Source organism: Egretta garzetta, unplaced genomic scaffold, assembly GCF_000687185.1.
Source record: "Egretta garzetta isolate BGI_Z169 unplaced genomic scaffold, ASM68718v1 scaffold638, whole genome shotgun sequence".
In the NCBI taxonomy this organism is placed as follows: Eukaryota; Metazoa; Chordata; class Aves; order Pelecaniformes; family Ardeidae; genus Egretta; species Egretta garzetta.
In genome coordinates, this window is record NW_009260676.1 from 289,761 (window position 1) to 304,035 (window position 14,275).

The following is a 14,275-nucleotide window of genomic DNA, read 5'->3' on the forward strand; positions in this document are numbered from 1 at the left end:
CCGGCCCCCCGGGGTGGTACCCACGGAACGGCGTGGGGCAGGGGGTACAGCCCCATCGCCCTGCGCACGCGGCAGCTGTCAGGGGCCAAGCATGCCGTTGCCCGATTTTAAAAGGCGGAGCTGTGCGAGCGTGATTTTTAGTAGATCTTGCGTCGAAGCGGTAGGAGTCAGAAGTTCCTGAAACCAAGGCAGTGCTGATCTCAAACCGAGGGGGCTTTTTAGTGCATCCGAAGTGCTAATCAAAATTTTTTTTTAAATCAAATTTTTAAATATTTTTTTTTTTATTCCTTTTTTTTTTTCTTTTTGCCTTTTTTTACATTTTGTACTGATAGTTCTGTTTTGACTTGGTGCTTAGATTCCACATCTGGTCACTGTGAAATCCCAAGGAAGCTCCTTGTCTGGGTCTCAGTCACTGCATGAACAGCCTGCAAAGGGACTGGCTGGGTTTCAGGAGGTTCTGACGGTGACCTCTCACCGCACTGAGATGCCAAGGCAGAACTCGGACCCCACCTCAGAAAACCCTCCTCTGCCCCCTCGCATTGAAAAGTTTGACCGAAGTTCTTGGTTACGGCAGGAGGAAGACATTCCACCAAAGGTAACACTATCGCTCCTCACTTTCAGCACGTCAAAGAAGCGATCCCGGAGCTAAGTCCCTGTGGGACGGTGCTGGGCTCAGCACCTCCGGCAAAGCAGAGCGGGCAGGACCGAGCCCATCCCCGTGGCTCCACGGCGGGTACCGACCTGCGGGGGGGCTGCATTTCCCAGGGCAGGTTTTGCACGAGAAGCTGGGAGCCGCTCTCAGCTGCTTTGCACACAGAGCTGCAAAATAGTGTTGCCTTCCAGCAAAGAAGGTTCTCGAGCCCGGACAGAGGCCAAAGCAAATTAATTTCTCCTCTCCCTAGGATAAAAAACAACCTTCTGTTTAAATAGAATTATAGGAACTTAAAATTTGTCATACTCAATAAGATGGGTCCTTTTTAGTCTGGTAGGAGCCGCTCTCAGCTGCTTTGCACACAGAGCTGCAAAATAGTGTTGCCTTCCAGCAAAGAAGGTTCTCGAGCCCGGACAGAGGCCAAAGCAAATTAATTTCTCCTCTCCCTAGGATAAAAAACAACCTTCTGTTTAAATAGAATTATAGGAACTTAAAATTTGTCATACTCAATAAGATGGGTCCTTTTTAGTCTGGTACCGTGCCTCCAGTTGCAATCAGTATTTGATGGAAGACTTGTAAAGGCTCCAGCAGCTTTATACGTTCATTGACATTTTGGCAGCGTATGGCAGTTCTTCTTTAATTAAGACTCTTCTGGACCAGTATTTCCATCGCATTGTTTATACACCTTCACTTTGGAAGAATTATAACTTGGCCATTAAAGTTCCTCTTACAGTCAGTGCTCAGCCTGGGAGGATTTTGACAGAGAAAAAGTGATGACAAATTGATTAGTGACAGCGAGGCAGTATTTGTCCCCGATCGAGAGGCACGATTTCTGTGTATTAACAAAGTGACTTGCCTTTTAAGAGTAAAATACCAGCTACGAGGTAAGCCCCCCCAAGCAAGGGATCTGTGGCGGTGTGTGCATGTTAATAATATTCTTATTTCTGCTACCGCCAAGGGATAAGAGACACTGGTGCTTACTTAAGAGGAAAAGCAAGCCAACAGCTCCTGGAGTTGTCTGTGTGCTCTGCTCCTCAGTAGTGCAGGAGGGTGCCTGCCTGGTTTTAACCCAATCTTGAGGAACCCCTTGCGATTCAAGGTTGGCTTTTGCTTCGAAGTCCTTTGAGAAGGGCATCTCTTCACTGCAGTGATGTGCTAGGCAGCGAGACCACAGCGCGTGCTCCCTGGTAAGAAGCTGTTTCCCAGCACTGCGGAGTATTTTCCCCCTCGACTGAGGGAAGGTGAGCTGTGGTCCCCACCAGATGACATTTAAGGCCGTCGTGTCAGCAGCAATACCCATGAGGAGCCTGACCTCACGTTTTACTGCCCAAAGTGGGTTTGATGTGTTTGTAATGGGAACGGAAGGACTGCCCCGCGAGGCAGGGCCGGCCAGCTCTGTGGTCTGGGGTCTTGTTTCTGCCAGTGCTTACGGCTGGATGCTTCAGAGGAAGGTAAAAAACTCCCCGAGTCCCGACTGCAGAGTACCCAACCCGGAGGGGACATTGCTTTTTAATGAGACAAGCTGTCGCTAGCGACGCCGCAGAATACAAAGCTCGCTCGCTCTGTAAATCTTTTTATCTTGCCTAACCTAACTGCCTGTTTATTCTCAAAAAAACCCAAAATATGCCTAATCCTTTTTTTTGCTAATCCCGCCGAGCCCTTGGCCCCTCTGTTACCTGGTGCGAGGTATTGCACGGTGAGTATCGTCCTGCCTCTCCACATCAGCCGGCGCTGCCGGGAGATGAGACCAACCGCGCCTGCGGCCACGCGGCGATGCCCGCGCTCCCCCGGGACGAGGCAGGGCTCCGGGGTTACCCGCCATAGCACCCGTAGGCTGCGGTGGGCTTTGGGTTTCTGCTGGCCGTGTTGGGGGTGAGCCATCCTGCCAGCAACGGGGGTTTGGCAGCGGCATCCGAAGCTCAACAGAGGTCATAGGGTTTGATTGCGAGTGTTGGGGGGTCCAGTCTGGATCTTCCCACTGCCAATCCTCTTGTTTGTCCACCAGTCAACACCTTCTCTCTGCTGGTGCGTGTCCTATCTGAACTAGAGATGCTAAAAACTCCACCGGGGCTGCTGAAATGCACGTCAGTCTGAATTTTACCTCATAAATTACTTTTCTGGGGTTTGTTGGATTTAATTATATACATGTGTGTGCGTACATACAGCTTTTGAAAAAGTAAATGCCCTGTTTGATGGTAGCAGGGCTGCCCTGTGTGCTGCTCGGGGCTCCTCGGCCGGGAGCATCCCCCATGACCGCACCTTTGCAGCTCATTTCTGTCTCACGCTCAGGTGATTCCTTCTAACAGCCAAGAGCTTTGTGGTTTATAATTGCTATAAATGTTGCATCTCTCTCAGTGGGAAATCAATTGTAAGTCTTAAGGCAGTGCTGAAGGGTGATCTGTCAGACGGGAGGTGGTGGGGCAGGCTCGGTGATGGCCAATATCTCTGATCTTTTGCAGGTGCCTCAACGAACCACTTCCATATCCCCTGCGCTGGCGAGGAAGAACTCCCCAGGGAATGGCAGCGCCCTGGGGCCCCGGCTGGGCTCCCAGCCCATTCGGGCAAGGTAGGGACATGGAGGGGGACGGGCAGGAGTGGTCCCAGCACACTGCTGCCTGCGCTCGCCCGGCATCGCCCAGCTGGGGAGCCCAAACCCGGGCTGGGCTTTAGCCCTGCTTTTGCTCACTGCTGACAACACGAGATTTGCAATGCTTCTCTTGTCGCTGGGATGAACGACTTCTGCGTTCATTAGTGTTTTGTAACACCAGCACAGGCCGTGAGCGCTTGGATCCCTGCGGGTTTTGCTCCCTGGGCTGAATACGTTCCTGGGCATTGCAGGGTTTGGAGGTGGATGCTGCATCTGCTGCTGTGGGGTCAAACGGGAATTTGGGCACTCGCTTTAGTGGAATTAGGTTCTGGTTCTCCCAGTGTCACCTCTTGCCTATATGGGGATCCATAGAAGCCAGTAGGGAGGTCTCAGTGATGCATACCATACATTTCCTGCCCTCGGAGCAGCTTTTCACAGATAACAGCCGAGGAATGTGCCGGGGGACAGGCACTGATACAGCTTGGTGAGATCTTCCTTAGGTGTAGATCAAGGATTAAATTCCTTTCAGCTCCCTAGGACTAGGGCCTTCAGCTTAGCCAGATGGAGCTCTCTGGCAGAGGGGTGTGCAGGGCACGCTCGCAGCACCCCGAGGAAGGATGCTGCACCACGCCTGACATCTGCCATGCCAGAGCTGTCCATGGGCATGTTTAAAACGAGCAGGGAAGTTACACAGAATCACAGAATGGCAAGGGTTGGAAGGGACCTCGGGAGATCATCTAGTCCAACCCTCCTGCTAAAGCAGGTTCCCCTAGAGCATGTTACACAGGACTTCATCCAGGCGGGGGTTGAATATCTCCAGAGAAGGAGACTCCACAGCCCCCCTGGGCAGCCTGGGCCAGGGCTCCGTCACCCTCAGAGTAAAAAAGTTTTTCCTCATATTCAACTGAAACCTCTTATGTTTCAGTTCGTGCCCATTGCCCCTCGTCCTGGTGCTGAGCACCACTGCAAAGAGTCTGGCTCCGTCAAAGTTGACAAGCTCTGCTCAGAGCTGGATGGAAAAAACTGTGGCTTAGTCATGCGAGAGCTTGTCTCTGGTTTGCAGAGCAATCGTGGGCAGATCCAGAGCTCAGGCAGGCAAATCTCAGGGTAAATACATGTTCCCCGTAGCCTTGTGTGATGGAGCTCCTTGGTTTCTTCTTCCTGCCTTGTCCTTTTAGGGTGAGGTGGAAAAGCAAACACTGGGATGTTCGTAGCCGTGTGCTGTCACCAGTTTTCGGCATACGCCTTTCTTTCCAGCCCAGTGTCCCAACCGTGCACCAGCAAACTCACGTACAGCGGGCAGCAGCTTGGAGTAGCTGGCAGGGCTAGCAGAGGGAGGGGGAATCTTTTTTGGTGGTGTTGCTTTTTAAATTAGAAAAAAAAACCATGCATATCAGGGTTGGTTCCTCTGTATTGCTCAAGGCTGAAGCATTTTGAATGCTTTAAAATGTTGTTCTTATAATTAGCTGTTGCTTGAAGGACAATTTAAAAGGCAGAGGGGTATTGGACTGCATGGTCCTAGCAAGTGATAGTATCGAAAGTAAAAAGGATAACGGGAGCCTGTGGGATCCAAGTTGAAGGGTGCCCAATGTTCCCTTCAGTCTCCTGGTCCCAGTCCTGGTTGGTACAGGTAAATACGTTCGTATTATTTTATCCAAATACATTTCATGAATTCATTTAGCTAAGGACGTGTCAGCTGTACAGCATGAGCTGGAGGCCTTCAGTCTGATGAAAATTGGAAATGATTAGGATGCTACCCTGCATTCAGGGAAATAGTTTCTCATTTCATTTCTCTCACAGTAATCGAGCACTTCTCCAATTTTCCTTTTTAACCACCTCTCCTATTGGTTCCTGATTCCTCCCATGCATAAATGTAAATACAATTAAAATATGCTTTAATTTGCTACCCTACTGTAACAAATGAGGGGATATTTCCTTGCACGCAGAAAGTTCCCATCTTGCTCTCATCATTTTAATACCCGCCTGTGTCAATGCGAGTTAACGCTGGGCGGTGATTTTATATCATATCCATGCTAAGCAGTGTCCAGATGATCCTGCCAACAACCCCATTATGGTGATGGGGCTTTGAGCAGATTGCGCCGTTGCGGTCGCTCTCCGAGGGACGCGGCGCGCGCGCGCGCTCCGCACACTTTGCGCTTCATGCGCGCACCCTCCGACTGCAATTGCATTGCGTCACGCAGCGGCATTACCCCATCGGTTTTTATGTGCGCAGGGTCCAGTTGGGCTCGGTGGGGAAAGCTTTCTGTACGTTTTTAACGGGACTTGGAATAATAAGGTCGCTTAGCAGGAATATTGTATAAAATCAAATGGCGTAACTCTGCGCTCAACGTGTCTTCCGATGTCATTTTGGGGCCAAATAAGAATTAATTTCCTAAAGGCGTGTGATACTCTGAGAGATATTAGTCACTCTTTGTGTATCAGGAATGCTTTTTATTCTAGATTTATGTATGTGCGCAAGGGTGAACGAAATCCAGGAAGAAACGTGGGTATCTTATGCGAGGTTAAAGTGAAGCCAGGAAAATTGGCGAGTGTGATTAAGTGGCCAAAGTGATCTGCAGCCTTGTTGCAAGCTTGAGATCCTTTCTTCGATGAAACATTTCTTTCTCTGTCTAACAGTAGATTGCAAATCCCTGCTGTTACAGTGAATATTGGTGGTTAATTCAGAAAGCTCCAGCGTTGCACATCTGCAGGCTGAAGGGGAGTTCTGAGCAAAGGTTCTTTTTAATTTTTGCCGACTTTGGCAAAATAAGAGTGGAAGGCTGCTCTAACCAATTTTTCATCATGGTTGTGGTCCACCTCCATAGAGATGTTGAGTGCCTAATGCAGCTCCCACAGATTTCAGGGGGGCTTGCAGGGTCAGTACCCTCAGAAGAGAAGACCTCAGCCCTGCCTGCTCCAGCAGAGGTGTCTCCTCGCCTTCCAACTGTCCCTGTCAGCGTGGGAAGGGTCTGAAGCCCCAGAGGTGCATCAGCACCATCCAACACCACCCCTCTCTTTTGTGCTCCCGCAGCAACCCGGACCTGAGGAGGACGGAGCCCATCGTGGAGAGCCCTCTGCAGAGGACCAGCAGCGGCAGCTCCTCCAGCTCCAGCACTCCCAGCTCCCAGCCCAGCTCCCAGGGCGGGTCCCAGCCCGGCTCCCAGGCTGGCTCCAGCGAGCGCAACAGAGTCAGAGGTGAGGTTCTGCAAAAACGTCCCTTAGCACCGGGCATGCATTCTGAGGCTCGTTTGATAAGCAGGAAGGGCAAGAGGTTGGTCATCTTCTGTATGGTTTTTAAAAAATGGAAAAAAATGAAAGGATTCCTCATTCCTGACATACTCCTGTGACCAGCGGGCCGCCTTGCAAACAGAGATGCTGGTGCTCCCTGTTGCCTGGGTGCCAAGGTAGGATGCCCACGGCAATGTGCGATGCTCCCACGCTCTACTGAAGCATCGCAGTGCCAAGTAACTTACGCAAAAGGCGATGGGGGATTAGACCGTAGGGTGAAAAAAAAAAAAAAGAATACCAACACGCTTCCTATCTTCATTGACCCAAGCTCGCTGCTGCGATGGTTTCTTTGGGAGTGGGTTTCACTTTGGGGGGGTATCTCTTCTTCCTTGTTTTTTTTTTTCCCCGAGCTTCATCTTTGTGCAAACCCTGAGGTAGGAGCAGAGGGGTGAATTGGCCCGTAAGAAGCTTTCTCTAAATTCCTTTTTCACCAGGCAGCCATGCTTACACTGGGTTTATAAGCAGCCTGATCTAGTTAGCGGTGTCCCTGCTCCTGCGGGGGGGTTGGACTAGATGACCTCTAGGGGTCCCTTCCAACCCAAAACATTCTATGATTCTATGATTCTATATTCCAGGCTGAATTGTTTCCTCACATCTTAGAGCCACTCTTAAAGATATTCCATTCCCCCGTTTAATCACAGCAGGGCTTGCTAAAGCACATACAGCCCATACATCTGCATTTCTGGCACAGCCCCGCAGTATAAATCCCCAGGGCTGAAGCGCATTAAAACAAATGCTGCCGTCGTGCTTTGAATTTTTTATGACTTGGCCACAAGACGATGTGTCTGTTGTTGAAATGGTCACTTCTCTAGGTAGTCAATAAAAGCAGTTTATCGCCAATTGTCCTCTTTGGTTTGGTTTTGGTTTTTTTACTAATGAGGAATCCTGTGACAAGTAATGCCCTAGCAATGTCAGACGGTGCAGAGCTTTTCATTTATCACATGCCCTGCTCTTTTGCAGAGTGAATTTGTTTCTTTAGTATAAAAAGGGCAGTCAGGCTGCGGGAAGGCTGTCGATGGAGGCTGGGCTGGATGACGGTTTCTGGTGCTGTGCAGAGGGACACTCCGAATAGTCAAATAGAGAAGAGCAGGAAGATTTTTTGAGACCACGGAAGCAAAACATAGTGAAACTTCATTAGCTGGACAAAAAAATTACCTGTTTATGGGGCACCCACCTGAGCTTGCGATCTCCTTGTCTGCTTTCACCCCCATCTTCCAAACAGCTGGGGAAGGGGCTGCCGGTGCCCTGGTGCAAGGGGGAGGGTGCTGAAGCCCCTGCACCCACCCGACCCCAGCGATGGGGCACAGCAACGGCTTTCAGCAGCGTTTTAATTCCCGCTCTCTCCGCTTGCCTTCCACCCAGGGAACGCCAAGCCCGAAGGGTCCCCCGTGCTCTCCCACGAGCCCGCCAAGGTAAAGCAGGAGGACAACAGGGACGTCACGCGACCGAGCCGGCCCGCTGTGAGTCTTAAATTATTTCCCGTGGGAACGTTGCCGGCCAGCTTGGCCACGTTTCCCTTTGGTGCGGTAGCACAATCGCGGGGACCCCAAAAAAGAGGCTAGTACCGCTGCTCATCCAAGCGGAGAGGCTGGAAAGCAGTGGTACGGCCAGAGCCCATGGGAGATTGGAATGCTTAAGAGAGTGCATGAGGTTTTAGCAGGAGCCCAAGTCTAGGGGAAAGCGCTTAAGCCTGTGTTTTCCCACGAAGCAGATGCTTAAGGGCTTTGCTAGCTTGGGCGCGGTGGTTGCCGATGGCACATCGTTGTGTTCCGTGCTGCATGTCCCCCCGCAGCAGCCCGGCGGAGGGATGCTCTGCTCGGGAAGGCCGGGCCACCGGCCCCCGACAGCCTTCACAGCGTAAAACCAAACCCGGTAGTGGTTTCTCTACGCTCCCGTTTTATTATTCTGAGCAAAATCTCATCTGAAGTGTTTCCTCCTGGTTTAATGCTGTTGACATTTGTATTCTAAAACTGCAGAGTCAGACTAATAACAAAATGAATTTCCACTGCTTCTCTCTTTTAATGTGTATTAATGTTTTGTTGATGTTGGTTTTTTTTCTCTCTACACTCCACAGCGTTGAGCTAACAATTCTAATTTTATTTCTAACCTGCTTGCCCTTCCTCTGGCTTTTTCCTGTCCCGATCTGTTTCCTCTGATGCTGATTATTCTTCCTTTACCCACAGAGCTATAAGAAAGCTATAGATGAGGTTAGTGATATCTTTTCTCAGCGGGTCATGCCTATGCAAGGTTGACTAGTTAGCGCTTAATCTCGAAGCGGGTTTTCTTGGTGCTGGCGTTGAAAAAGGTGGCGATGCAATCTTGGGTCAGATGGGAGACGGAGCGATCGCGTTTCGGCGGAGGGAGCCTACCCGCGGGGAGGGGAGCGGCGCTGCCGGCGTGTTCTGCTCAGCCGTGGGCTGCCTGAAACCCGCTGGCCAGACCACTTGCATGGAGGCCGTGGCGAGAAGCACCCCAACTTTCACGCGCGGAGCAAAGGGTGCTGCCGTTGTTGGGCGTATTTGAAAGAGAAAGAGCGAGAGCGGAGGTTTCTTGTGCCGGTGGAGGTGGCCCGGGCACCGCTTGCCACATTCTGCTCTTGGCTACAGCCCCCGGCCGCCCGCTGACTTCAGTGGGGCCACCGAGCGCTGTTTGAAACGCATTTTAAACCTAATTCGAACGGAGGCGCTTGGCGAATAAAGGAAAACAGAGCAGTGGGATACAGCGGGTAGTGCATCCTCATGGACCAGACCATCAGCTGTAGGGCCAGAGCCAGCAGAGCCGTCTTGAATGTTGGCGGGCAACGCTGGTCTTCATCCATCCTCTTAAAAGAGTCCTGAATTACACCCTTTTCGCCGTATGGTAGTATTTTAGGAGCGCGTGCATCTGGCGCTGGTGAATGTTTAAATGTTCGTGGGAAGAGACCAAACGTTCCTGATTTAGCATTTCACTTGCCCCGCGCCTGCATCGCTGCGCACACGCTGCTCATACTGGTAACCGCGGGGCTGTAACGGAACGCACCGGCATCAGAGCCTCTCCTGCAGCCTCTTTCCTCTAAAAATAGAAGATGCGGATGAAGGAAAATGTGCGGGTTAGTTAACTTGTTCTCTTGGATAAAACATGAGCAATGCGCTCCGTTTAATGAGGTGCTTTGTTAAGGAAAAAAGCACATAAATCAGCGTCTAAACAGAGGCAGCGCGTGTGTGCTAAATTCAAGTTCAATGAGCTACGTGATTTTTGGAAACCAATCTGACTTGACTCCAGCAAATATTAAATCTCCAGAAGTCTTTGTAATTAAAAGTAATTAAAAAGCACTGATACTGCTAACTTATGTATTATGTCACCCTCAGTAATAACGTTTCAAACACGTGTGGAACTACAGAGCACTTTCTTTCTAGTTGTCAGATTGTTTTTGGTCCAAGAGCGACTCGGCGAAGCCGTTTAATCCTACAAAGTGCTCATTACTTAGAGCAAATGATAGCATCAAAGAATTAACCATCCCGAGGCAAAGCTTTAACTAGGAAACGCGAGATATCTGGTGATATTGTCTGGGAGTATTATTGCTGTTATAACTTCCAAATTAGTTATTAAAAACTAATTAAGCTGATTTTGAAAATACTCGGCTGTCTTCTAGTGACGACCAAAGAAGGGCGATAGCGTGCCTTGAAGCACGTTAGAAATGGAAGGTGCAAAGACGACGTGGTTCTCGCGGCCCGTCGCTGTGATAGAGAAGGGTTTAGCGCTAGCCCTGCACTGCAGGAATTTCAGCTGCAATTTTAAGAGGGCGCTTACGCAGTCCTGAAGTCCTTTTTAAAGTTGAGAGAACTCTAATCCAACTCAAAGGCAAGTGCTCCATAAGGAGCATGTTTTATGCTCTAAATGGAAAGCCTTGTTAAGCTGTTCAGATGTTCATTGATTCTTATTTAGGAGAAGAAACAATGGTATCGTAGAAGCTGCTGCAGCACTAATTAAAATACTCTGTTGTCATGACTGCAGATTTGACTGCATTTCAATCCCAAACGCGTTGGCATCGGAAGGGAACTCTGGTCATACCACGTTCTCTTTAACCGTGATAGCCTTTCTCAAAAGGTCCGGAGAGCGTTTGGATTTGGAGAGGGATAGGTAATACCCACCCCAGGTACCTGCTGGGAAGCAGGGAGTGATCCTTTTGTGAAAAAAACAGGGGGTTTCAGTATACTGATATTCACAGGTCTGATGCAAAGCCCGCTGGTGTCCATGGGAGCCCCTGCTCTACATCCGAGGCCAGGCAGGGCAGACCTGGGAGCAGAATGTGCCGCTCTCCACCGGTGGGAACCCGCCGGGAGGTGTGGGTCACCAATAACCAAATTGCTTGCAAAATATTCCTGCTTCACGATTAAAAAAAAAAAAAAAAAAAAAAAAATTAAAAAAAAAATAAACTGGGTTTGCATCTCAGCCATAGAAGTTTTCCATCGTTTTCTTCACGTGTCGACGGGATAGATTTTTAAGAGCTCCCTTTGCAACCGTAATTAATGTTGCCGTAGTCGCCCTGCTGGAACGGTAAACTGGAAATGCACTAAATGAGAGTATGGCCGTAAGACAATTGTGGAATTTAGTCTTTTTCAATGAGTTTCTTTCTCCCTAATCCTTTATCTCTGACCGAATGCACTGATGCCTACCTCGGTCACTAATATAGGGAGAAATGGTAAGACTGACAATTGTGATGCTTTGTTCGTCATGTGCATGTCTTGTGCAACAGAGTTCTCTAACCCATTCTAATTCGAGCTCTCATGCTTTTCTGCCCTACTGCTTCCCCCTGCATTGCTATAAAAGCATGTAAGATAACAAAAAGTCTCTTTTCTACACGGTGCCTGCCATGTTCCTTGTTTTGAAATAGCAGTGTCTATTTTATATGACTGTCGGGTCTGAGGCCTCATCAAAGTCATGGTAAACTGAAAAATTATTACTAGGCTTTGGGACCGCTCCTATCTTTTTTTCTTGTTTCAAGACTGTTTTTTTTTTTTGCCCTTAGCTTGTAGGCTGCCACATTTCACATAAAGTGCTTAACGGGTCCCGCTGAGGGATTTTTTTTTTGTTTGGTTTGTTTGGTTGTTTTTTTTTTTTTTTAATTGTGTGGCTGACTCAGAGCTGTGACTCCAAAGTCTGGCTGAGCTGGGCGCTTCTCCTCGTGCTCCTCACCGCCTCTCGGCAGCCGCCCGGCAGCCCAGGCTCACCACGGAAGCAGCTCTTGATGTGGGGTTTGCACCACTCCATGGGAGATGCTGTCATTGCTTCCTTCCTAGATGCATTTATTACAGAATAAATACAATTACGGGGTCTCTTTGAGAAGTTTGAAAGAAGAGAAAACCCTGCAGGAGAAATTCTCCAAGCCAATCTTTGAAATGACGTTGTTTTCCAGTTTACTATGATGGTGACTGAACTTCACCTTTTCCAACAAATATAATTTTGTCGTGTATATACATATAAGTGTGTGTATATATATGCACATACACGTTCCAAACAGAAAAAGAAAGAGGTTGGCTATTGACTTTTCAGTGAGCGTAAATCAGTTTTGTTTTGTTTAATAAATGCTACATGCTACAAACATTGTCTTACATTCGTCTCATGTTTGTAACAACTCCGTCGAGCTCTTTCTTGTTGCTCGTGCTGTTAGCATTGGCTTTCAAAGAGATGTATGTGGCGTTCTCCTCGCTTTAAATATAATAACTGTTGCTTTCTTGTTTTCTTGCCCCCATCCCCTTTAGGATCTGACGGCCTTAGCCAAAGAGTTGAGGGAGCTGCGCATCGAAGAAACCAATCGCCCCCTGAAGAAGGTGACGGACTACTCCTCCTCCAGCGAGGAGTCGGAAAGCAGCGAGGAGGAGGAGGAGGATGGGGAAAACGAGACGCATGATGGGACCGTGCCCGTCAGCGACATCCCACGGCTTATGTAAGAAGTGCTTGCTTTTGGGGGGCAAACGGTGAAAGCGTGGTGTGTCTTGGTCTGGAGGAGCCGTAGCTGTGATATATGGGACGTGTCCAAAGCACGTCGGCGTTCGGTGGCTGGCCCCGGGAGCTGCGTCACGGTTGCGAGGGATAATTTACTCAGATGAGTCTTTTTCCTGGTCCAAACTAGAGATACTTAATGGGAAAAACTGAATTATTTCCACTGCACATTCAGTGAACTTGGGACTCCCAGCTGATGGACCTGTTCCTGCTGATGAGCAAGGCTGGCTTTTGGCCAGAGTGGACATGCCTGACTTCATCCACACCTTGAGTCCTGCCCACAGGGCTGGCTTGTTAAAGCTCTGCCTGCTCCTGAGCCTGGTCTTGCCCCAGATCAAGCCATGCAGAAGCACCGTACTTGGTGGCCTGCCCAGTGCCAGCTGTTAGAGCCAGGATTATGATAATCCTGGATCTTTCTCTTTGTTTTTTGTCCTTGGCTCAGTCACTGAGCAGGCAGCAAAACGTTGAAACGAAAAAGCCAGCAGACTATACTATGGCATCCCCGTTACGGGTCACGGGACCCTTGTGCTTTTGAATATCTCTAGCTGAGGGAGGAGGCCAGCATAGCTCCAGCACACACAAACCAGCCGTCTCTGTGCGGAATGAGCTCGTGGAGCATCCCTGCCCGGGCTCCCTGCCCAGCGCTTTGCAGCACTGGCACTGCAGGGGCATTCCGGGGGGGTCTCCGCCTGGCAGCGGGGTCTGAGTCCTGCCCCTTTGGATTCGCAGAGGAGTCATGGGAAGGCTTCAGGAGGATTGTTTGCATCTTAATCAGTTTGTTTCCGTTCTTCCCGCTAAATGAATTATTACTGGATATAGGTGTACCTGGCTTCATAGCGGTGGGGCGTGGAGCGGCAGGGGTCCATGTTACGCAGAATGCCAAGCTCCTGCGTTGGAGCTTCCTTCCAGCAGAAGATGAAAAATCAGAGCTGTTGGAATTTGTTGGAGAAAGTCAGGATGGCTGTGAATATGCAGCAGTCGGATGGGCAGTCACGCGTGCAAGAAGGGGCCTCCGGCTGCTCGCAGAAAAGGAGTTTGATTGGGAGTGGTTAATCTGTGCTGACATCCTTCCACCAAACACCTTGGCGTTTGACACAGCGCTTTTCGGCGGATAAAATAACCTCACCGAACGCTTTGCAGCCAGCTGTGTCAGGCGACAGGCACGGTGGTGAGACGGACGCCCCGAACCCACTGCCAGCCGAACGCTGTGTGCTCTGCAACATCCTGTCGGTGAACGTGTCCCCAAGACCAAACGTTGAGGTGCAAACCTCAAGGTGTCACAGTGAGGTGGCAGGAGCTCTGTCCCTGTCTAAGCCTCCGCAGGTACCTGCAGGCACGGCTGCGCTGCTGTGTGTCTGGGGAAAAAGAAAGCGAGTGCTTGGCTTTTATTTCACAAAAGGAGCCTTAACTCAAGTTCAGATGTAGTTGGGCGTTGTTCTATCAAAGCTTTATTTTTCCTGTGTTTGGTGGTTTTCCCTTAGAAACTGGGGCCAAGAGGGATCATCTCATCTTCTCCTGCACCTTCCGAGTGATCTTTGTATAACACATTTTTAAACTTCCCTGGGCATCCTCCCTGAGCACTGGGCTGCTCTTCATCCCACCTCTGTCCAGGTCTCTCCTGCTGCAGGATAAGCCCATCCATCACTTTGTGTCCCAGTGGATAGGAGGGACCGCTCACTCCTTCCATCTCTACAGACACCTTTTCTACACCTGAAGACTGCGATGAGTCTCTTCACCTCCCTCTTCCCTGGGCTGTATGAGCCAGC

At 49.8% G+C, this 14,275-nt stretch overlaps 1 protein-coding gene across 1 annotated transcript in view; it reads left to right on the forward strand.

Annotated features, from left to right (window-relative positions):
• The window catches only part of TNIK (TRAF2 and NCK interacting kinase), a 159,386-nt gene that overhangs the window by 126,675 nt on the left and 18,436 nt on the right, over positions 1-14,275 (forward strand). Inside the window, exons 17-21 of the mRNA XM_035901178.1 lie at positions 356-595; positions 3,112-3,218; positions 6,271-6,434; positions 7,890-7,987; positions 12,269-12,453. Coding sequence (XP_035757071.1) covers positions 356-595; positions 3,112-3,218; positions 6,271-6,434; positions 7,890-7,987; positions 12,269-12,453 — 794 coding nt within the window. The remainder of the gene's footprint in view (positions 1-355; positions 596-3,111; positions 3,219-6,270; positions 6,435-7,889; positions 7,988-12,268; positions 12,454-14,275) is intronic.